Raw genomic sequence first — 24686 nt, 5'->3', positions numbered from 1 at the left:
TGACAATTGTTAAGACATAATATTCAAAATCAGTATTTAATCATTATAATGAGGTATTGTTTAAATATAACCACCTTTAGATTATTCATAGTTTAATTAATATACTCATTATGAAAATCTTTGAATCGGATATTTGATGAACTACTTGTCAGTAACAAGGCAGCATTAATTAGACCTATATTGAGATTAACATTTTTTAAAAGTACAACCTCTTATAATTATAATAGAGCCTAACTAAAGACCGCCTTCGTTGAGCTAAAACTAATAATTTCTCTATTTGAACTGTTAGCATGAGATTATTAAATTAGTATAAGCTAATATCTCAAAGTATTAAAATCCGCTTGACCAAACAGATTTTGCCTGTGGCTTCAGGCGTTGGGCCCTGTCTGCCGTCTGGGGTACCAGAGTGGATGCGTGAAAGAAATCTGCCAAAACCTTCCCGCTAGCAAAGTCACATTTGGCAGGGGAAACCAAATCCAGGAAGGTCCCTGTCCCCGCGCCGGAGCCCAGCCCGGGAAAACAGTTTCCTCTTTTTAGCTTCGACACCCGCCCGCATGCATCCTGGTCTCCAAGGTCCGATCACCCCCCCTTAGCGCTCCACGTTCTGGGGGCCTGTGGGAGAGGAAGAGCCCCACTCTCAGGCCCAGAAGGAGCCTCGAGGTTCCCCGTTCCATTCTCCACCACCTCCCCTCCCTCCACCATTCCCCCCCTTTCCCTCCCTTTCCTAAAGGGCGTCGGAGAAGCCTGGCGCATCTGATCTTTCACCAGCACCAATTGAAAAATGGGTGCTTGTCATAACACAGATCACTGCCTTCCCCTCTCTGCTCCCCACCGCGCACTGCAAAGGGGCCCCCAAAGGCGGAGCACCAGCCCCCTCGGGAAGCAGTGTCGGAAGGCGAGTTCGAGGGAAGCGGGAATCTTTCAAAGCAGCCCGTCGGGGCCCCGCAGCTTTCCTGAGCTCTCTCGGCTTGCTGTGGAGCCTGGGGCTGAGGCTGGTCTGGGTGCAGAAGGAGGGTGCCAGACTGATGCCAGCGGCTCAGAGCCCACGTTCTTCTGGAGTGTACTGATCAAAACGGGCCACCGGAGGTGCCCCTTAACCGCCTGGCCTTGGGACTTCTGCGCTGGAGGGGGTGGGGGCTTGGCTTGACAAGCTCTCAGGTTCCGTCGAGTCAGCGGAGCCCACCTGCCCCTCCCTCCGCACCTCCGCTTCTCCTAGTCGCAGAGAAAAGCCCGGGGTCATTAGGCAGGAATGGGCCTCTCGTTATGGATGGGCTCGGATGGGTGGGAGTGGCTGTGGAGGGGCCTGGGTGGCGCCTTGGGACTGTCCCCCGGAGCTCACTGATTGATTGGGGGGTAGCGTGACAGACGTGTCCTTCCGGCCCCTTTCCTGCGTCTGGCCTCGTCTTTTCCGCGTCGAGATCCAGCGCCCTGCGGGCAAGCAAAAGCCGGGAGGCCAGATCCCGGCGGATTCGAGGGGCATAGTCGGGTGTCTCCACTTTCAGGCTTCCAGGCCCCCTGCAAGGTGACTGGGCGCAGGGGGCACTTACATCTCACAGGGCGGCTGCTTGTGAGCTCTGCTTTCATCTCATTTCAGACGGCCTTCACAGTCCCTTTGGTTCCTGAGCCCTGGCTCTGCCAGGCCGCACCTGTTCATGATTCCCCTTCCCAGGGACCCTTGCCACCGCCCTCTAACCCAGGCAGGGATCAGACCCTTTGGGGGGTGTGTGTGCAGGAGTTAAGCTTGAAGAATGGTCCCAGCAGGGGCTTCGCATGCCTCCGCTGTTATCCTGCTATGTCTGGAGACAGGAGTCGCTGCCCCTTCCTCATCTGTCCCCAGAGGTGGCAGTCTGCTGCCTGGCCCCAGCACCCCTCACACAGCACACCAGAGAGCAACCCTTTCTTGAAACCATAATTTTACTGTCTCGGAGAAACTTTATAACTTATTTACAAAGTTCTTTCCCCCCCCCAAGATACAAAGCAATAAGTTAACATTCTCAATATAAAACTAAACTTTGACATAGAGAACACAAAACACGGTTGATTTCATTTGATCACATTTTCCAAATTTCACAAGTAAAATGTCAAGATTCTCATTTCACAAAGCATTGGGTTTTACAGCCACACACAACAGAAAAAAAGCTAAGCTGTGCAACATGTTTACAGAACAATAATAATAACAATAATAATTAATAACAATAATATGTACAGCAATTAGATCCTGCACTGGAGACTGTGCATTCAGGGTGGTGACTGGCATTATTCTGTGGTCGAGCCTCTGGGGATTGTTGTAAAGCTGCTTTCGTCTTACTTTAAAGCCCACCGGCATTAGGGCACTGGCACACCCCTGCACGTTTTCTCTCCCCGCCCATCAGTCCTCTCTCTCCACAAGGGAAGAATTAGGATTTTCCCGCTTAACCAGGCAAAGCGATCAAGCGTTCTTCCCGAGATGAGGAAATTGTGTTGGCTTCATTTCTCTCTCTCTCTTTTCTTTTTAAAATAATAAGGGATATGTAAAAAATGCAAATCATTCGGTTCCAACCTCTCCATACCAGCGAAGTACAAAAGTTACTATATAAATTAAAAATCACCAGGTCCTCCTTATTCGTTTTTCCGGGTGCGTTTAAAGTAATGGGTACATTTGGACCCTGCTCTCCTCGCGCCCCACAGAACCGTGAATTGACCGAACATTCAGCCTCAAGAGAAGTCCATTTCTCAATAAATAAAAACCCCTCCCTCCAATTTCCCCCAATCCCCGAACGAGCCACACAGATGGTTAGGCAGGCCCAGGAAAAGGTCCGAAAAGACAAAACGTTCCAGTATCCGGAACAGGGTGGCCCGGTGGACCAAGCCTCCTCCGACCTGGTGACTTTTTTCAGCGGCCGAAGAACGAGGACAGCGGACGGACGAGAACCTCGACTTCGTCAGCGCACAGATACAGAGCGAAAGGAGACAAGAAACGGACAGGACAGAAAGAGCTTTTGCTTTTTCTACATTGTGTTTTGTTTTGTTTTGTTTTCCTGATAGTCCCATACAGGTGAGGGTCGGCGGTCGGGTCCGGCGGGATCTTGCTGCGGCTCCCGCTGTCTCAGGCCGCTGTGCCTGCGCTTCGAGGCCACTCTGCTGTCACCGCGCAGCCGAGGCCGGGGTTCGGGCAAGGGCGTGGGCGCCAGGGAAGTCGCCGAGCCAGACCGCGCGGCACTCGGAGGAGGCGGCGGGCATCCTGCCTTTACTGTTCCTTCTTCTTTCCCTCTGGGCCCTTCTCCTCCGGACCCACGGCACGCGGACGGGGCGGATGGACCGGGAGGCGAGAGGGGCCCGAGCAGAGGGAGACGGGAAGGAGGCGGGCGGGTGCGGACGCGCAACCTCACATGAGCTGGGGTTGCTGCATAGCTTCTTGGTGTGCCGAGGGGTACCACGACGTGTAGCTGGGGATGTAGGAGCCCGCGCTGCCGCCCGAGCCCTTCCCGGAAGAGGAGTTGGGGTTCCAGCCGGGCGGCACTGGAGGAGAGCCTGCAGACAGCGCCCGGCCGTTGGCCAGCGCGCTACCCTCCAGAGCCGCCCCGCCCTGCTTCATCAGCTTCTTGAACTTGGAGCGCTTATTCTGGAACCAGATCTTGACCTGCAAGAGCGGACAACAACGTGACTCGGTCTAGGTCCATTGTGCCTACCTTGGTCCTGGGGAGATAAGGGGGCCATGGGACAGCGAGAGAGGATACCCCGCGGGTCCCTGCCCTGCGCGACCTGGCAGCTCCCTGCTGGAGAAGCATACATACACCCCTTCCCCCATAAGAACCGAAGGCTGGGAGGCCCCACCGCGGGCCGCCGGTGGCCGGCAGGGGCAGCTCTCTGAGAGCCAGGGAGCGTGGTGGTGAGCGGTGCAGGGATCCAGGCCTTCGCCTGCCTGGGACTCAGCCCGAGCCCGGCAATCTTTTGGGGAAGACGCGGAGCCTGCATAACATCGAGGCTTCAATTCCAGTATGAACATCAATAAAAGAACCGAGTGGAGAAAAGAAGTGGAGGAAATTTATTTCCAGTGTGACCCGCCTTCTCTTTGCGCCATCATTTCAGCCCTTGAGCGAGTTGTGGGCTGACTGAGGAGGCCACAGGGTTTTGTTAAACTTTTCATTTGGACTCGAATCCACCTTTCCTTAGCGTCTCCTAACTCTGCTCCAAATCCCGGCCCGGACATTGGAAACCCGCACCAGTCGTGATCAGAACGCCCAAGGGGTCCCCGGAATCTTAGAGAAACCAGGGAAGGAAGGTTCCGTTTCTCCTCCAGGGTCTGGGACTTGGGAGGTGAGAGGGCGGAGGAAAGGATTCCCCCCGCCAGCCCAAACTGATGAGAAGGCAGAGGAGGAGGGAGACAGAGGCTCGGGCCCAGGCCAGGAGTGATTAGCCACACATTTTAAAGGCAAAGAACGGATTAACCCCCGCGTCTATTGTTCCAGTTGTTCGGGCACGTGTGACCTCAGAGTCCCCAAACAAAATGCCTAGGGAAATCCTTCTTGTGCCCTAATCAGATTGTCCAGGAACGGAGGGCAGAGAGAACTGCGGAGGAAGGAGAGACGTTGCGAGAGCCGGGGTGGGACGGACGGGGACACACACACACACACACACACACACACACACACACACACACACACACACACACACACACCACACACACACACACACACACACACACCACACACACACACCCTGACGCCCAGAGAGCAAGAAATGAAGCTGCGGGTGCAGGTTGGCCGCGGGAAGCCTGCGTGGCGCCACAGTGGGGCAGCGCCGAGGTACCTGCGTCTGCGTGAGTCCCAAGGAGGCCGCGAGCTCCGCCCTCTCGGGCAGAGCTAGGTACTGAGTTTGCTGGAACCTGCGGTTCAAAGCCTGCAACTGCAAACTGGAATAAATCGTCCTGGGTTTGCGGATCTTTTTCCCCTTGCCATTGAAGCGCACTTCACCGCCTTCCACCACCGTGCTCTTCTCGGAGTCAGCCCCTGGAGGGACAGCAGAAGTGGGGGTCGTAGTTAAGGCGAGGGACTGCCTTTAGTGCGGGGAGCCCAGAGCAAGTGACCGCAGAGGGGTGGCAGAGGCAGGACCAGGAGTGAGAACACTCAAGAAACTCCGAAAGCCAGGGAAGTGTCCCTCCAAGTCCAAAGGGCCCGACCCCGGCCGCTGCAAGCGGACTGGGGCAGTTTCCAGGCGCGCAGCTCCCGCCTTTGCAGGGAAAGTTTGCTATTTTTACAGGCGGTAGTTGAGGTTTAATTACCCTTAATTGCATACATTGTTTACAGCTCTACGCAACAAATAATTACCGAGACTAATAAGTGCACATGTGGGTTTCTGTTTTCCACCAAGGCATTGTGTGCTCGGCTCACGGAGCCACCCAGAGGCCCAGCCAGTGCCAGGGGACGCTCTCGGATTTATCCTTTGCTGGATAGTTGCAAGTTGCGTGGATATATATTTTTTAAATTTCTTTGCTATGACAGGGTTGCATTTACTGATACCCAAAACCTTTCACTGCTCCGGCGCCCTCCCCACCCCCATCCCGTGTCTCTCTCCTCCACTCCTCTCCCTCCTTTCTCTCTCTCTCCTCCTCCTCCTCTCTCTCCCCCCCCTCCCTCCCTTCGCACCTCTTCCTCTCCCTGGCAGGCGCACGTACCTGGGTCCTCCAGGCGGCTCTGGGCGAGGCTGGCGCTGCCCGGGTAGGACTGCACCGAACTGATGTAGGGGCTGGACGCGTGGCTGCTGACCGAGTTGACGTAAGGGTAGCCCAGCGGTCGGGAGAAGGACGAGGCCGAGCTGTAGGCGCCGTCGGGCTGCGAATGGCCCGCCGAGTGTAAACAGTGCATGGAGTAGTGCCCGTGGGACATGGGAGAAGGAGACATTTGCTGGTTGGGTGGCCCAAACTCCATAAACACCGCCTTGCCCGACACGGGGCTGTTGAGACTCTCTGGCATGGTGGTCATGGTCATCTCTTCTCGCGGGGTCTGGGTGTGGGTCTCTCTCTCTCTCCTCTGCTTCCCTTTTGGGGGTCTCTGTGTTTCTCAGGACAGGAAGGAACCCAATTTAAGCGTAACAGGGGTTTTCACTTTCCATTCATAAGAAAATGGAGTTTGTCTCTTTGAAAAGTCTAAGCATGATGCTGCCGAGCTCCCCAAACTCGCTTCAAAGCTTTGACTCAGCCAAGGTCATAAATATTCATGAGCTGGCGGAGCTGATTGGTCCGCTGTCTTGCATAATCACCGGGGATTGGTCCGAGGCGCTCCGGCTCCGCTGGACTAGAGCGGGCGAGGCGGCCCGGCCTCGGGAGAGACGCATCCACACCTCTCGGCCGGGGCTCCTCTGCAACAGAGCACGCAGCGTGGGGCGCACAATGGGCTGCGGCGTCCGCGCCGGGACCTCCGCGGCCCGCGGCTCATCAGCCTCCCGCCTCCCCGGCGCGCCTTACTTCCCAGAAATCAACCAGTGGTTCGGCGCCGCCGCCCACCCCCTCCTACTGTTCCCACCCTCCGCCCGACCCCAACACTGGGGACCAGGGCAGTTTCTCCTAGCAATCGCCACCCGGTCCGGTGCAGAGATAGGGCAGCTCTGGAGCCCGGCCGCGGCCTCCCGTACGCGGAGTCGCGCAATGGGGGCGCCGGAGGCGGTCAACAGAGCGCTGTCCTCCCGAGAGTCTCGTGCCTAGCGCAGCACTCTCCCAGCGGCGCCTCCCTGGCCTGGGTCCGCTCTGCCACATCCCTGGGGGCGGGTTTGGGGCCCTCCGGGCGCACTCACTCACTCGGCCGCCGCGCCGCCGCCGCTCCCTGGGGCCCGCTCGCATTGCTCCAGGCCAAGCTGGCCACTCCAGCTCGAGGCTGCACCGGTCTGATTAAAACAGTGCGCGCGGAGAGCCAGGAACCCGCGCTTCTCCTCCCAGGAAAGGCGACCGCACCGCCCCCTCCCCCCAACACCCACCTCCTCTTTCCCTCCCAACCTTCCTCCTCCCCCCTCCCCTCTCCATTCCCTCTGCGCCGAGCGCCCCGGCTCACTCGCCCCTAGGGCGCGGCACGGAGTGGAGCCTAGGAGCTGGCGGGCTCAGTTCTGCTTGAGCCGCGGACGCCAGGTGGTCATTTTCCGGCCTCCTGGGGTCTGGCGAGAGTACCCGGGGTGTAGGAGTCCTGGAGGACACCAAAACCCGCAGCAAAACCAGGCCAGTGGTAGGCTCGCTTGTCTGTGTGTGAACACGTCTCTCATTGTCACCCAGGATCCTCCTCATCTCCAGGGGTCAAAGCGGGCGCCACTGGGCCTGGGGTAGAGCTGGTGGAGGCAAAAGCTGCCGCGGCGCCTTCTATCTGCTGGGGCGCTAGGTACAGAAAAGTGCACAAAAGCCCCCGCCGCCACCGCCACACAGCCACCCCCATGAGGCGTGGCGCACACCACGCAGGCTGCCAAGGGGCTGTTGGTTCCCTATCCCGCCAGCCCCACGGTGAATCCCAAATTACTTTGTTAGGTAATTAGAAAGTGTTGATAATTATTTCTTTCATAATTTAGCGGTGTGACGGGAACAGGGAAATGATCTTGTGAAAGTTCACACGTGCAGATGTATTAGTTACTGATTCATTTGATTAAATGCTAGTCTCAAGTGCTCGGATCCGCAGCTGAAGGCGCCCCATTAGCATAACACTGATGTTTAATTTTCATACGCATAATTAGCCATATATTTAACACTAATAGCAACATGCAGCCTTTCAGCCTTAAACAGCCCAGGGTTTGATCTGGCCTGAGCTGAACCTTCGCCCAGGCACCTTCCCCTTTCTAGAGTGCGCAGTGATCACAGGACAAACCTCTGTAATCAAGCACATTTTGGCAGAGGGAACACCAATAAAAATGAACATTCAAAACAAATTACATCGGTGCTGTCGTTACAGATATTAGTGGAAGGGGCTTCTCTCTTTTAACTTCTGTAGCAGCAGCTGCTGCCCGGGGGAATTCCTCTCCTTTGGTTTAAGGGAAAGATATTGGGGGGCAGAGATATTTCAGGCAGCGTGGTTGGAGCAAAAAATAAAAGCCAAGCAAAACGAAACAACCAATCCTCCAAACCAATAGCGGGTTTGCCAACGTTTTAAAAGATTTTTCCTTCTTTCTTTCTTTTTCTTTTTTCTTTTTTCTTCCCCACCCCCCCCCCCTTAATCGCCGAAGCACACGGTGAGGCTTTGTAGCAACAACCAGCTAATGACTCCGCCACCAGACAACTCCCGGAGCCGTTCCACTCCTCTTGATTTCCGTGTTGCACTTGTGGTTTTAACTGCTCTTTCCTAGCGCCTGTTTTGGGGTGCGGAGTGCGGTGCGCCCTGCACCGCAGCTGATGTCGCCCGGGCCCCTGGTCTCCCGCGCGCCTCATGGGCCCTGCCCACGTAAGTGATCGCCGCAGCTGGCACGGGGTAGGGATTGGGACGGAGTGAAACAAGGCTGGCGATTCCGGGTGCTCAGGGCATGGCGTGAGGAAACCCGACGGCTAGGCTGCCCTGGGCCAGTTTATTCCAGAGAACTGCAGGGTGGGGGAAAGGGAGAGAGGCGGCCACAGGTCGCGACGGTCTACAGGGCTCTTTGCCGTTCACTTCTGGAGGGGGAGAATCCAAGTCTTCCGCAGCGCAGGGGACGGGGCCGGCTCCAGGGAACAAAGGCCCCACACGGGAAACGGTTTCGGAGCCTGGGTTATTTTTAAAATGAATTATATCTGGGCGAGGGAGTGTCTACACTCCGGAATTATTTCTTAGCCCCAGAGAAGCAGGTTCGGGGAAGGGTGGCTGAGCCGGGGCCCTCAGGTGCTGAGACGCCCGGCCTTGACTAGCTTCTCCATGTGTGATCTTATCTCTATTCTAAGAGCCCAGGGTGGATCTCTCCCAACCCTCACCGCTAAGGCGACACCTGTTCTGAAACACTGGCTTGCTTAGATCTTCGCCTGTCCCAACTCAGAGAGGCAACAAAACTCTCTCATTTATCCTGAGAGCCCCGGTTTCCGAGTAGGACCTGTAGGAGACACCACAGGACCGGGCGCCTTGTGGTATTAGCAGTAGTCACGCGTGGCTGGAATCCCTGCAACCCGGGGTGAGGTTTGGGGCCAGTTGAGTTGGCGGGATTGGGGGTGGGGACACGGACAAGATATTTAAAAATCTGCTTCCAAATTTCAACTTCAAAGCATGTTAAACGGAGTTCATTCTAATTCAAGTTTGTTTCCTACGGAGCTGCTGACGATTGGCTGGTGCTAGTATATATACATATATACATATCATATTTAAACTTGAGTTTAGTCACTTTAATAAGTAGGATTATAAACCTGTCCCATAAATACCCCCACCTCGGAAAAATTACTGCACAAGCAGCGTGTTATCCCAGTGGCTGGTAAAACTCTGTGGTCCTAATGAAATTATTCTTGGGGAATCTCCGGGTAAAGGGATCCGTAGATAAGATACTGGCTAATCGCTGCAATCCGACTAATCTAGGAGAGAAGTGAAGTCATTCTCTGGCAAAACTCTCCCAAGGCCATCTGGGCCTTGTTCCTCTCAAGAAAATTCAGGTTGTTCTGGGGCAGCAGCCTCAGTCTCTAGGCCTTTTCTTGGCCAACTCCCCGGCACCCTAAAGTTTTCCTGTGGATCTTGTAAATCTTCAACCCCTCCCTCATCTTTTCCAGCTCTCAGATCCACTAGAATCGGAATCCCCTCTGTCCAAATTCTACATCCCTGGACGCAGAGAAAGGGAGCTGGAAGGGTTGGAGGATGCCCATGAGAACCGAGTTCAGGGAAAAGCTCAAACTAGCCACTTTTCCAAGCACGCTCGTTGGCCTCAGTTTCCTATAACTTTTCCCACACTCTGAATGTCACATAGACGAGCTGGCTCTCCAGTCCTATCACAGAGGCCACCTGTCATGGCAATGACAGGTGTCCACACCTCTTTGGTGGTCTGGAGCTGAGCCCAGTCTGTATTTAGTGGATGGCAGCTTTGTAAAACCCGCTTCAGTGGAAACAAGAGTTAGCACAGGCACTGTCGGACAGGACACCCTAAAACCATGACCGAGGGAGACTACTTTCTACATGGCTTGTTAGAAGCCCAGCCCTTTCCACCTCTGAGCCCAGTTGTGAAGAGGTCCTGAGGAGCGAGCGCTAAGAAAGGCAGGGTACTCAGGGCGGTAATGGGCCTTGGGAGACGCAGAACATGGGCCCTTCGATTTCCTGCTTCTGAAGCAGGTGGAGCTGCTGGCAGGCTGAATCAGGGTTAAACTCGCCAGCTCCAATTCCGACTAACTAGGCCCTTGCCGTCAAAAGTTCCCGTGACTCCTCTTGCAGGGATGCTCTGGGTCTCCAGCGCATTAGCGCGGGTCTGAAGGGGGCCAGTATTGGAAGAGATCAATTTAGGGAGGGGACCCGCCAGACACTGCTCACATCTGGGCAGGTGGGACCGATGCTCCAATTCCTAGGGCGACAAAAGGTCTAGCTTGCCTTTGTGTGTCGGAGGGAGGGTCTCTCAAATTTAACCTTTGGGATGGGCGCGCGGGGCGGGTTGAAGGCCAGGGAAGAGGAGCCGCAGGGGACCAGGAAAGTCAAGTTTGGGGAGTGATAACCCCTGCGGAAGGGCCAGGCCCAGGGTCCAGAGGCAAGGAAATATTTGTAGCTAACTCCTCCACTGGCGGGCTAATCTTTTCATCGCGAAGCAGCTATGAAGGGGAAAGAACCGTAAGGGCTGGGGGCAGCTGGCCCCAGCGAGCTCCCTCAGGGCTGGCCAATGCAGGGGGGGTCCAAAAGGGGGAAAGAAAGAGACTTTACAAAAATTCCTAACAGCTAGGCTCGAGCTTTTCTTTCTGCGCGCGCGTGTGCAAAGTTCGGAGACTCAAAAATTAACCACCTACCCTCTTCCCCTAGTAAACGTCAGAGACGAAGGAGCACAAGACACAGCGGTTTTAGGAGGTGAAAGCTTTTTATTCGGGCAGTCAAGACACGGGAAAGAGAAAGCTATGCTTTTCTAGGAATCCCTCGTCTTCCAAATGAGGGCGTCCCCACTCCCTTCCAGATGCGTTTCCCGCGTTGGGAAGCAGAGCCCGGCGCCAGGGCCCGTCTTTCCGAAGCCGCACGGCCACATCGGGGCCTCGGATCTGAGCTCTCAACGGCCACCAATCCCCACCGCGTTTTCCCAAGGCGCTACTAGGTGCTAGGTAGGTTACTGTGAGACCTGCCGTTAGCCTGTTTCTTCTCAAAGTTCTCCAGCTGGATTTCAGCAATTTAAGAAAAAAGGCGCCGGGTCTCTGCGACCTTTGGGTGGCTCCTCAGGCCTCGTGGGGCAGTTTGGTCAGGATCTGCGAGCCCCCCGACGTGATGAGAACTGTGTGCTCGAACTGGGCCGACCTGAAACACACAAGGCAGCGATCAGCAAGCGCTCAAGCGCCTGCAGGGCGGGGAGGAGCAGCTCGCCCGCGTCGTCGGACGAGCCTTCCCTTTCTACACAATTTAAAAGAAGCCGGGCAGAAAGCAAACACCTTCGATTGTCCAAGGAGACCACAGTCCATGCATCCTCCAGCACTTTAAATTCAGGGGATCCCTCGGTTATAATTGGCTCTGTAAGAGGGAAAATATTTACTGCAGTGATCTAATCAGATTCTTGTTAAACATTGTTTCGGCTGATTATCAAAAAAGAGAATAAAAAGGTTCTCCCCCATCCCTGCAAGTGCTTCCCCCCACGGGTTCATGTTGTCATCTTGCAAGCGCTGATAATTGATGTTGCTTACATAGTATGCTACAAACCAAACAGTAGGAAGAGGAAACGCTATGGCATTCAAAAATGTTATGAAGTTGCCTAGTTCGTAATTTTTTTAGAGGAAAAAAGGGCATTTTAATCAAGCCTTAATTAGGACCCTGTGGATAATAACCACCCAAACACCAGTCCCTCTTATGAATACCAGTCAGTTTTTAAAAAATATTTGAATTTTTAAAAGATGCTCAAAATGTTCATTAATCAGCAAATAACAATTTTCTTATTTCACTCTAATTGCTTCTCCATTAAGCCCCACAGTCAGAAATATGATGCCTTCAGGGTCTTAGGTGATTGGAATTTGGTGGTGACACCAATCACATGATCAGCCAGGAATGGGTTACCAGAGAGTATGTCACTAGCTGACAGGGAGCAACGGACATAAATGCCTCTAGTTACTGGGTGTTAATGAAACACGAAAACAAAAACACCCCAAAAAACAACACGAAAAACCCAACCACCACATTACACTGGTAACAGAATTAAAGGTCGGACGGCTGCCGTCTCCTAAATGTGTTGGTAAGTATCTGATTTAGGAAGATGGGGCTCGAGGATATTATTTAATCAGATTTGCTATGCATCTGAATTATTTAATTATGCTGATTGGCTTTATTAGTCCTTCAACTGGACTGCCTGGCCTAGGCCAGCGCCGCTGCTTCCGCGAGGGATCCACTGCTCTCTGAAAAGGAGCTCAGCACTGACCTACGGTGAATGCCATGCCTTCCTCCATGCGTAGATCGCTGTCATTCGCTGTAAAACAAAAACAAAAACAGAAAACAATGGGTGTGGGGAGCGGGAATGGGAAATGGAGAGGCCAGAGAGAAACGGAATTAGAGGGGTTAGGCTACTCAACAAACATGGTTATCTTATTTATGTTTTATTTTAGGAAGAAAGGGTGGAGGTTTCTAGAATCCTGGGTGGTAGCTACCACCCATGGGTTAATAAGCACAGGGCTCCTAGGCCTCAGCCTTTGCATTTTCTGAGCTTGGGGTCAGGGCCCCCAGGAAGGGTGCACCAAGGCTGAGCAAAAGCAGCCTGGGTGCTTGAGACACCTGTTGGGCTCCCCCTCTCCACTGACCCCTGGCCACTTGCTCTGAGGTCTCCTGGCTTCGCTGGGTCCTGGACCTTGCCCTCCACACCTCCAACCCAAAGAGTAAGACACCTTGGGAACTGAGTCAAAGGGAAAGCAGGTTGGTAGGAGGCAAGAAGAGGGGTGACTTGAAATATTTCCAGGTGTTGGCGCTGGGTAGGCACATGACTAAGAGGCCCTTTCTGCACTCCAGCCTGGGCCTCTTATGAGCTGCCACTGGTGGAGCTCTTTGGCCCAAAGGGAGTTCTGACCTGCTGAGTCTCTAGGGATCTTCCAGGGGGTGGATTCCAGCCAGTAGTTCCTCCAGGGGCTGCTCCCACCACAAGCACACAGGTCAAGGCTCTAGGACCAACTTTCCTTTGGTCCCTGTCCAGCTATGCACCCCCCTTGGGGGCACTCCATAGAACTGCTTCCTACCCTAACCCAAATACCCCACCCTTTCTGGCCCACCCTTGCTTTCTCACTGTAGGGTACACATCCAGGCAGTGAAAAACAGGAGATTCTGGGGAAAGAACACAGGGTGGGTATAATCTAGAAATCACTAAGAGTACACGCTGCTAAATACATCAGCTGTCAACGCTGTGTAGGATGTAATGAAGTTTAACCACAACAGTCAGCGGTTTGAGAAGGGGGCAGAAAAAGAAAAACAGAAAACAGTCATATGTGCATGCTGCTGGGACATTGATGCTGTGGCGTTTTGTTTTCAGTAACTTTTTCTAGACAAATATCCCTTGTGCCTTCCAGCCATCACCCTTCAGGAGACAAAAAGCAAAACAAACTTTATTTTGGGACACAAATGGCTGGGCTCTAATTCAATAACATAGTAATGTGCTGGTTACGATTAGGTAGGACCCCCCCATTCCCACCCACACACTCATAGGAAAGGATGACAATGTGGATTCAAAATTGCAGCAAGGGATTCAGGAGCAAAACTGCTTTATACTGATTACATTCAATAAACAGCTCCCAAACTAACTTTCTTACCATGATGCCAAATTTCTGGATGTCCATGAAAGTAAGATCCTATTCCATGTCCCACAAAATGTGGACAGACTTGCAAACCATTCTGATGAGTTATCTGGCTTTAAAAGTAACCAAACAAAATACTTAATTAAATTGGATCATTTTAAATGCATACACAGATAAGACAAAGTCACTTCAAAATATTCTCTGAAAAAGAAAAAAATAAGTTATATTTAGAGTCGGATGGTAACAACTTGTTTTCATTATTCTGGAAAATTTCTAAATTTTGTCACAGCTTGTAACAACTCCCTCTGGATAAATGAAGAAAAAAAAGTATGTATCTAACACAGTAATTTGCTTCATTTACTTTATTATTATTATTTTTGCGGTACGCGGGCCTCTCACTTTTGTGGCCTCTCCCGTTGCGGAGCACAGGCTCCGGACACGCAGGCTCAGCGGCCATGGCTCACGGGCCCAGCCGCTCCACGGCATGTGGGATCTTCCCGGACTGGGGCACGAACCCAAGTCCCCTGGATCGGCAGGCGGACTCTCAACCACTGCGCCACCAGGGAAGCATTAGTACAGCATTCAAACAAGGCCACTTTTAGATGATGAGTGTGCATGCACACATATATAGCTCAATATAACCAAGATACATGTACAGGTAATGCAGGTCATAAAAATCTGCCTGATTTGTATGGAGTTTCACAAAAAGGCTGTGCAAATTACCACTGATTTGGGAACCAAACAAAAAAATTACAATCTGAAATGTGACTTCCTACTTCTATAATTCCCTTATTCTGGTCTATTTCAGAACATTAAACATTTTACAAACAGACACGCTCACACAAAAGGTCACATCTACTTTGTCAGTATCCTTGAAACACTCCAAAACTTTGTGATTATTTGGGATTTCTACTAAAGACTTACACCATTAACAAAATTCATTAAAAATGCTTTTTAATCGCTACGATGCTTAAGTGAAGCTAGTATTGTGATTCCTAATTCTTAGTGCTTCATTAGTTACTTCTACATGCAAATCTTTTGGGTTCCATCTATCCCATATAAGTGAAATCTTACAATCCAACCCTAAAATCTTCACCTACAAGGTTAAGAAGTCGTTTTCGCAATCAGGTGAACATGTTCATTTCTGGGAGCACCAGAAAGACAAGAACATACATATCATTAACAATCTATATTTTCATGTGGATGAAGGGCAAAGTGCCTTAACCCTAACCATAATAATGGATTGGGATTTACAGGCCCACTGTTTAAATTCTTAACAAAACCAAAGTTCTTAGATCCCAAACTAGAGGTTCCAACAGCCCTTTGGTTTAGTTTAACATGAACTCAAAGGTGTTTAGCCAGCACCTTTATGAGCATTCCTGTCAATATACTTTTCTGTATACATTTTTAACATTCATCTCCAGACCTGTAAAATGTCTTCACTTAGGCCAGGATGTCACTATAAATAGCAGGTGGGCAGCCTCTCATTCAGATTTAATTTCCATGTAACAGTGCAGAAATAGGTGAGCTATGCATGTGTTGAGAGGAATGGTAAGTGAATGCTTTTATCTCTTAAGTTGTTCTTTATGGTTATACTTATTTCTGTGTGTCTTTGCACTTTGGACAGGAGGTATTACAACTTTTCCAAGATGTTCCTATTTGTACCACACAATTTCTGAATAGAAACTCAGGATGGAGGGTGGATAGAGGGTGGAAGAGAGATTATTTAGTAAGATAAACTGATCTAGTATTTTTTTTTACAAGAATAGGTTCTATCTAAACTTGTAAATTATGTTATCTATGTCCCAACAAACCTCAATAATTCTAAGAGGATTCATTATAAACTGTTCTATTTTCTTTTCTTAAAATAACCAAACTAGTTTTTTTTTGTTTTTGTTCTTTTTTAAGGCTCTGATTGGCAGGCATCACAGCTACGTCGTAAATGTGTGTTACAATGGCAATCTTCATTTTAATTTCCGATGAGAGGAGAGGAAGAAAGCTCACTCTGAAAAAACACCTGGGGTCCCTCCCCACCCCCATAACTCTCACTCCTCTTCATAAAAGAAGCTGTGCAATTACTAGGTGGCTAAAGATATCTGAGTGCATTCTACAACAATTTACTGCCTGGATCCTGCTGGAACTTCTGGTTATAGGAGGATCATAGAATGTATGTGTCATGGATGCAAAGGTCAGAGGATTTCACAGCTGTGTGGAAAGAGGAAAAGAACAGGACAAATTTCCCTCAGTTCCTTGGTTAAGCACCCATCTCAGTGCTTGATTCTCAGGAACTAAGTCTGCTTTTTAGGGTATTTTCCTTTTGGATTGGTAGTTCGCTTTTTAACACATACTTCCTGGGACTGAATGGAATAAAATTTCATTAATATTTCTAATTACTGTTGAAAAGTGTACCCCTTCTACTATTCTACCATATACTGTTCTTCTATTTTGGAATATAAGGGAAGCACAAGATTATTTACTTGATTCTAGGGTTTAAATCTAACTTTGCGGAGGCAATCCAAGCAATTTGTAGTAGCAAATTCCACTCTAACATGGAATCAAGTGGCTAGGATCCCTAGCTGTGGCATGGGAAAGTGGAGTACACGTGCTTCTCTTGACTGGTGTGTTGGGGAAAATGGAAGCTGCTGGGTGGGCAGGGGTGCCCAAGAAGTATACAACTGCTCCCCAACACCAGCCATCGAGGGTCATGACCCATTTCTGAGCATGAGGGTCTTCCTGCCTTGGACATTTCACAGATGAAATCTGCCTTTTTTGTTAAAATCTACCAAAAGAACGCTCCTGGTATTAGCTCTTCTGTTCTGATTTTCTCTAATTAAAAATTTTCTAAGACAGCCACTCACCTGAGCCTGAGTACATCTATGATTTGAAGCCCTTCAGATGGAATATTTGGGGATGAGAGGAGGGGAAAGGAGGAAGGAGATGTATAAAAGTAGTTTATGAACTTACCTGAAAATTATACTGTATTATTACAGTTCATGTTTCAGGTACAGTTTAGAGTTGAAAGAAAAATCTCTCTAAAGGAATTTCATCTTGTGATCATTTTCTTAATTTAATTCCCTTTCATGAGATAGTTTTCCTCAATTGAAGTTTTGTCTAGATAAATTAAAATTCTTGATACACTTAAACTACATTTTATGACTAAGAATACATTCTCCAAGAGGGCAGAGGAGTACTATATTTAAGTACATACTCTTCTAAAGAAATAAAAATGCACATGAAAATTGTTTTATTACCATTTTCTCATGAACTCTATAAACAGCACTGATTTCCAAATGGTCACATATCTAATTAAAGGATCTCAAATGGCACCTGATTTTCTAAGTTATGGAATTTTACTTTAATCTTTCCAGATTTTTATTTTAAGCAGTAGTTTTGAATGCAGGAATGCACAAATTCAAGGGTTCCCTTTAATGACAAGGAATGTTTAAGTACAATTAGTAATATTTTTGAAAGCCAACAACTGTTTTCTAAAAGAGTGGTACATTTTTTTTGTTTCAAACTGGATCACAAATTACTGTATTTTTCTTACAATAGTGCTGAACTTTTATTTGAGGTTTTCTGTTTCTGAAAAGCAGACATGATGGATTGAAATAAAAGATAATTTATTGCAATGCTTACTTTCATGTGCAGAGAGAAGCAGTGTAATTGTAATTTACAGTAGCTGTCAAGAAAAATCCATCACAGATGACATTAAAATGACTTATTTTGCCTGAGCCACTTATTGTTTAAATGTGCATAATCTAATAGAAAGAGATTTTTAAAAATCTGCTTTATATTCTTCTAAATTAATATCAAAACATATACTTATGAATTAAACATTAAAAACCATTCATTGATACTTTCATCATGACATTTACAAGTATAAGTTTAAATTATTTTTGATTGAACTGTCACATATTTGTGATGCATAAATCTACACATTCACAATATCTTCATATGCACAGCTCATATCATCTAGAGGTAATTGCAAAAATACAGATTTAGAAATATTTTAAAGCAAATGCAAGTACAGTGAGTATAATAACACTGTAACCTAAAGAACACTAGCTATCCCTCACGAAGCAGAAGGGCACAGAGAGAACTCTTTTCGTTAAAGTCTTTTAGCCAATACTTCTTCAGAGATACCATCCTATCCTTTAGGTTTCAGAAAATTTCAAAATTTCCTATAAAGATCACCAGGTTTTTGGTGACATAATACTACTGAAAGATGCTTGAATGTTCTTTTCATGGTGTATCAGTAGAGGGAGGCTATGCAAAAGATGGTGAATATCTTAAAATAAACAAGGCTGAGTTGAAAGATGTTTGTCAACTTTAGGTCTGTAATGATTCCGAGTATTTCTGGCTTAAAGGTGGAGACTGTTTGTTTATTTACTCCCTTGAGATTTTGCCTGAATGAGAAAAGGCGAAATAATAGATGTCCAGAAACACTGCCTTAACACATCAGAACAAACATTTGTTAGAATTGGGGCCAGTTTCCTCCTCAGTGGCAGACATAGACCATCTAAATAATGAAATGCATTAGGGTAAAGGAAAAAGTTCATTGTCTGTTATTTTTCACATAGTTTCGTAAGTGCAGTTGTCGGGACTGATCTGGTTTTCAAAGGAGCTTGTACATGCAAATTCATCCTCTGCGAAAACTGACCTTTGTATCCAGATAGCTAAAATCCAATGTCACTTTCAATTTTACTCTTCTTCTTTTTTTTTATGTAGCTAGAATTAATGTAGTGAATATGTAATGAAATGCATTATCCTGCATGGAGATTTATCAGATTTTCCGACTGAATGCTATGCTTTGCTAGTACTAGCTGGAGTTCACCTGCATGTTGGTGTGGCGTGTGGCTCTTTTTTGTAAAGAGTTAAGTCGTACACAAAAAAAGGGAACAAAGGTCAGCACCCAGCCGCCACTTGAATGTGAGATTTTTCTTTTTATTCCCCTTGATGTATACTAGGCTCTGTGTTATTAGTCTTAATGATGGAAAATTGTAGTGTTGATACAAATCTTTTTTTCAAAGTAGTAGGCGGGAGCTCCATTTGTTAGTAAGTTTTTTTGTGACTAAAAGCCACGGACAGTACATTTATGTAGCAGTAAAAGGCCTAGATGCTCTTTCCATAGCAGAGCTAATTATTCCTACTGTGACCTTACTGATCTAGCCTGTTCCTAGTACATCTCATCTGCACGCCTGTTCCTCTGTGTAGATGGTGTCAGAGAATATGAAAAACCCTATAATGAAACCATTTTCATGATGGAGAAAGGCTACTGGAGTTGCACTTGCTACAAAGAGGCTCAATTATATGAGTAATTGTGATAATTTTCTACATTCATAGCCTTCAATGGGGAAAAAAGAATGAGAGCCACAAAGGAAAATTACTTTAACAAGAAAGTACAGAGAGTAAAAATGGAAGAAGAGACAAAAAAGGGGAAAAAATAACCAGAAAAAAAGTTTAAAAAATAGATCTGGAGGGAGGAATAGCGAGACAGGGAGAACAACAGAAATGCTCAAAAGCCCATGTGCAGCTGTGTTGCACAATTAAATTGAATTTTTTTTTCTGCAGTTGATGAATGTGACTACTGCAAATGTGCCTCTGTAGTTAGCTATCATTTGTTGTTCCGTGACAGGAAAAGGATAATTACCTCTCAGAGAGAATCAAAGGCTGACATGCCCTTTAGACACAGCCATGAATGCAGAGCTCGATAGAATGCTTGAATAAGAATCTAGTGTTCTCTGCCCCCTTCTACTGAAGAATAAATTTTGTTAAAATGCAAGAGCACCACCAGTAAATTTGTTGAACCCTAGGTGTTCAAAAATATGAGGTACATCTATCGACTCATCCCATTTGCAAAAATAAAACTGCATTTTGAATTCATTTCTATTATATTCATGGACAGTAAGATAGTGAGATATGCATTAAATTTCTTTTCCCAGTAGGGGTCTGATTCAACATTTCCTATGAAAGAACAGAGAGACACTATCCTTTTTTCCCAGGCTAGTTAGCCTATAATTTAAAACTGTCAAAAACACAATTTTGTTCAAAGTCTTCAATAAAAGCTTCTCGCATATAACCCAAAGAGATTTTACTAAAGTTTGATTCAGACACTGTTACAATATTTTTAAAGCCATAAATACATTTAACTGATATTTTACTGCCTTTTTTCTTAAAGTATCTGAAGGCTTACAAAGAAAAAACGCAGCATCTTTTCAAGGTGACTAAGCCTTCCATCCTTCAGACAAATGGGAAGTATTCAATGGTTGATATTAATGAGAACAGTACTTTAAAAGGTACTGATGTGATCATCTTTAACAAAATATGTTACTGTTAAATGAAAACACATATTCCGTATGTCTACTTCAAAACAGTTATGGGGAAGAAAAAGAGATCTAAAGTAGGTAACAGATTACAAAGAAAAGTCTTGAATTCGGAAAATACACATACTCTCAAAAAGCAAGCATAGAAGCCTGTGTGGAAAGTAAACAATGGTTTATAGGAAAAATGAACCAGAGCAAAAAAAAAAAAAAAAGAAGATCACCTTTTCAGGCTGTTTGTTAATCCACCAATTTGAAAGGTAAGGCTTGCTTGAGCCAATGCTTTATGTCTTTCTATCACAGGAATACGTTTCACTTCATGCCTTTATAAAATCTAGCTTTTCTCCTGTCTCACTATCCAAGAGTTGGGATACTTACCCCTTCTTAGTTACTCCTTCCACGTTTGGTGTAATTTTGAATATAGGAACACTACAGACCAACATGTCAAGCTAAAACTAAAGCAGTCACAAAAATATTGCTTGTTGGTTCTATAAGTTTCTTTGCTGACCTGATATAATTCACTTCAAAAAAAAATTTTTTTTTTTAAACTCAGGGAACAACACAGCAGCCTGGCAGTTCACATACTGATATCAGACTGAAATGATGGTTCTGAATAGTAAAACATGTCATCAACTTATACCAAGACACCAATAACCTTTGTACCATTTGCCAACCCTCCCTTTACTTGTCAGTGTAAGGCTTACCTGATTGTGTTTCCAATTACAGAGAAGGGAGCCCCCGCTCTGCAAGCAGCAATTGCTTCATCTCTACACCTCCTGGCAACCTCCACTAACTTTTTACCACATTCATCCACATTGCCCACCAAAAATGTTTCAGAGGTGTCTCCATGGTAGCCATTGTAGTAAACCTAAACACAGGCAGAAATTTAAAAATATGTCCTTGTTTAAAAATCTACTCTCCTAAAGTCTACATTGCATTCATTTATATATTTAGTAGATTCATGTGTTTCACCCTTCCGAATTCCTGTCAAGTTTACCTACAAAAAAAGAAGAAATAGCCTTACAGAAATTACGAAGAGGAAGACATGCAATGATATTGCAAAATCTTAAATTTGTGACTAGTATGGCTATTTCAGCATTAGGATTAGCAATGTTCTTTAACATTTTGAGTCCTCATTTTATTTCTGAGACAAAGTTATATATGCAGAAATAGTGACCAAAGACACTGACCCACAATTACTACAATATGTTTAGAGAATCCAGAAGTATTTAACACAGTGAAAAGTTTCTTCAGTGTCATAAAGATACTTATCTTTTATTTACCAGTCCCACACTTGGAAGTGATAGATAATGGCAAGAAGAAATAAGATAGACATGTTGGTGTTATAACAGACAGAAGGAGAATTCAGTTCCAAGAACTGAAGTGGCTCAATATCGGAATGAAAAATGTTATAGAAAAATCCTGTCTGGAAGTGGAATCTTAATCAAATGTCCCAGATAGCAGAATGTTAACAGAAAACACTATACATGGATTTTTAAAGAATCAGAATGTAACAAAACAGGCTTAAGAATAAAATTACAGAAAATAGCATTTTATCTGTCTTCAATGACTCAGAAGGCCCTGTAGGATCTTGAAAGACACCAGATTCATTATAAAAATCAATAATTACCAAACACTGTAATAACTATAGAAGGCAGAGGAGACTGGTTGAATATTGATCCTTTGATATAGCATGGAATTTGCTATTTTGCATAAACTTGTCCTATGTAATTATTTTTCACATTTCTCTTTCTCATGAAATAGAATGCAAAACTGTAATAAAAAAGAGATTTATCTGAGCTGTTTTAATTCCAAATTAATATGTATACTCTTCTGCTTAAAAAATATACTCTGTGAGGGAGGCAGGAGGTCTTTATTTTTTTTTTATTTTTTATTTTTTTGCGGTATGCGGGCCTCTCACTGTTGTGGCCTCTCCCGTTGCGGAGCACAGGCTCCGGATGCGCAGGCCCAGCGGCCATGGCTCACGGGCCCAGCCGCTCCGCGGCATATGGGATCCTCCCAGACCGGGGCACGAACCCGTATCCCCTGCATCGGCAGGCGGACTCTCAACCACTGCGCCACCAGGGAGGCCCAGGAGGTCTTTATTTTATCCTCACTTTGTAAGTCAGGAAACTGAGGCACAGACAAGTAACTTGTCTAAGGTTAGTGGCAGAATACAGAGGTAGAACCAGGTTAATATGATGGATTATTGGCTTCTAATCAAGTGTTTCCGCTACTACATCAAATTACCTTAATTACCTTGCAATGAAACAGTGTTTTATATATTTATTTCCATTTGTAATCCAAAAGAGTATAAGTTTTGATTTTATACACAAGTATATAACATTTACTAATAAAGAGTAATTATTAAAACAAAATTGTAACTCTGAATGTTTGTATAGTTGCTATTTAAGTAAAAATGTATTTTAAAAAATCTTTATTTGCCTTTTCATATTACTTTTTGCTAGCCTATAAAATGACTACTTGAAAGATTCAATATATATGGAAATAATACTTTTGAAAGTCTGTGGCAGTTATCTATAATTACTGTTTTTACCCACAAACTATTCTTGTTTTATACTTCATTTATTTAACAAATATTTATTGAGCAACTAATATGGGTATCGCATTATCTTTTTTTAAACATTCAACTTTCAAGGGGGAATGAAGTCGATTTTCTTGTGATATATACTAATGTAAACAATTACAAAATGCAATGAGTATTTTCTGATGAAAGTATAGGATCTAATAATGGAGTCTTTCACTTAATAAAATATTTCATAAGAAATATAATTTAAGATACTGACCTGTATGTTTTCTTGGTCCCTTCACATTTCTAGACACTTGAAAATATTTCACTTTGACCATTTTAATGTTAAAAATGGAATTGTTTATTGAAAGTCTTCAGGAAACTTAGAAAAGGCATGGACTATTCTCTTTGGACACATTGGAAACAGGAAGGAAGAGTATGCTGATTTCATTCAAAGAAGCAATATTTTATTAGGGGGCGATTAGGTGAGATAATAAATGAAGAGCCCCCAAATCAGGTACAATCCAAAAGAAAAGTGCATCATGAAAAATACTTCATTTCAGGTACACTTCATAAAATACTTCCTTCTACATATTCTGAGTTGGAAAGATAGCAACAATATATGTAGAACAAATGTTCAAGTATTCTAAGTAGGACAAAATGATATAGGAAAGAGCATCAGCAATAAAAGAATATTTGGCTATATCCTAAGACCAATTGATATGAAGAAAAAAAGCTGAATTAATTTAAACGACTAAAAATTGGACTGAACTAAACTACTGGATGCCAATCTCCACCACATTCCCACTCCCACCTAAGGTTCATGGTCTGGATATGAAATCACTATTATTAAGAATATTTCCTCATTAATAGAAACTGTACTCCTTGAATGCTATCTCAACTAGTTCTCATCAGATGTTTAATTTATATTTATTTATTTAAAATGTATTTATTAATCATCAGATGTATAGAATTTATTCACAATCTCCATAATACAAAGGTACCATTACAAATTTTTTTAGTAAAATGAACTGCCAAAGCACAAATAACCCAAGTCTGAGAACAGTGAAAGGCTAAGGAAATTAGAAAAGGTTAGAGCTTGTACAGTTTGAAGTTCCTGTGTTAAATTACTTGGGGCTGTTATTTAAAAGAAAGGCTGTTAACCATTTGGTGAAAACTGAAGTTCAGAGAGAAAAGCACTCTGCTTGTACGCTTTGAGTTCAAGGCTCTCTATACCAGAAATGGAATACAACGTTACCTTCAGGGATTTTAATAAATCTAGGGAACACTGCTAGCAAAAGAGTTGCTGTCCAAATAGACTGACACACACAGGCCAATGTAGCGCCTAATGACAGAGTAAGATAATGACAGGCCCCACTCAAAATCAGCAGGAAGAGGAAGATCAATCTTGGCAGAGTGAAGGAAAAATGCTGGCTTTCTTCGCGTTAGCTCATCTCATACATATCTAGCTTCAGCAGCTGCCCAGTACTGTGGGCTCTGCATTAACTATACAGTGGATCAATAACAATTACACCTTCTCAAAAACATGACACATAGCAGGATTGGGTTGACATTTCACTTAGGCCAACATTGATCTCAGTGCATCTGATTCCAGCCCTAAATTCAAGTCAGGCCTGGGTTTACTTGGAATAAACACAGAGTTAAAGACAAAAAAGGAAACCAGCTGCTTGTGTCTGGGTCTAGAAATAAACAGCACTTCCATCGGTGCAGTTCACATTTTCAATCCACTCTTCTTCTTGTTGCTACCGGCAATTCTGAAGTTGATCAAAGACTATTTTTTATATGATTTACTCACCGTGACATCAATGTTGATAATGTCTCCATCCTGAAGAGGTCGACTAAAACATAAACAGGCAAAAAAATGGTGACAGACAGATCCCAATAAAAGGAATATAAAAATAAATATCTAATGACTACTATCACAAGCCTAATGAGTTGCGATGATAATTCAGAGCAGAGAAGGAATGAATGGAATAACTATATT

At 45.8% G+C, this 24686-nt stretch overlaps 2 protein-coding genes across 9 annotated transcripts in view; both read right to left on the bottom strand.

Moving 5' to 3' along the window:
* Positions 1 to 3364: 3364 nt before the first annotated feature.
* Positions 3365 to 6814, bottom strand: DLX1 (distal-less homeobox 1; the record flags this gene model as incomplete). Of its 2 annotated transcripts, XM_082631141.1 has the most annotated exons (4): positions 3365 to 3619; positions 4789 to 4988; positions 5654 to 6037; positions 6769 to 6814. In XM_082631141.1, 4 exons carry the CDS (start codon positions 6812 to 6814, stop codon positions 3365 to 3367), a joined length of 885 nt encoding a protein of 294 aa, XP_082487267.1. The 2 variants fall into 2 exon arrangements, with proteins under 2 accessions (XP_082487267.1, XP_082487268.1); XM_082631142.1 differs by lacking the exons at positions 4789 to 4988; positions 6769 to 6814 and having other exon boundaries at positions 3597 to 3619; positions 5654 to 5966.
* A 4097-nt stretch (positions 6815 to 10911) lies between these two features.
* METAP1D (methionyl aminopeptidase type 1D, mitochondrial) overlaps positions 10912 to 24686 on the bottom strand; it is an 80832-nt gene continuing 67057 nt past the window's right edge. For 4 of the 7 annotated variants that reach the window (XM_082629997.1, XM_082629996.1, XM_082629999.1 and 1 more), the window contains 6 exons: positions 24498 to 24540; positions 20856 to 21019; positions 13847 to 13944; positions 12475 to 12522; positions 11501 to 11579; positions 10914 to 11369 (listed from right to left, as the gene is read on the bottom strand). In XM_082629997.1, the coding sequence (XP_082486123.1) occupies positions 11291 to 11369; positions 11501 to 11579; positions 12475 to 12522; positions 13847 to 13944; positions 20856 to 21019; positions 24498 to 24540 (511 nt within the window). In that variant the 3' untranslated portion in view covers positions 10914 to 11290. Of the gene's footprint in view, positions 11370 to 11500; positions 11580 to 12474; positions 12523 to 13846; positions 13945 to 20855; positions 21020 to 24497; positions 24541 to 24686 lie in introns of all 7 variants that reach the window. The other 3 variants (XM_082629994.1, XM_082629995.1, XM_082629998.1) reach the window with 2 other exon arrangements.

The sequence above is a fragment of the Mesoplodon mirus genome, assembly GCF_964341445.2.
Source record: "Mesoplodon mirus genome assembly, chromosome: 8".
NCBI classification, from domain to species: domain Eukaryota; kingdom Metazoa; phylum Chordata; class Mammalia; order Artiodactyla; family Ziphiidae; genus Mesoplodon; species Mesoplodon mirus.
The sequence above is the reverse complement of the archived record's forward strand: the minus strand, read 5'-3'. Positions and strand labels throughout refer to the sequence as shown.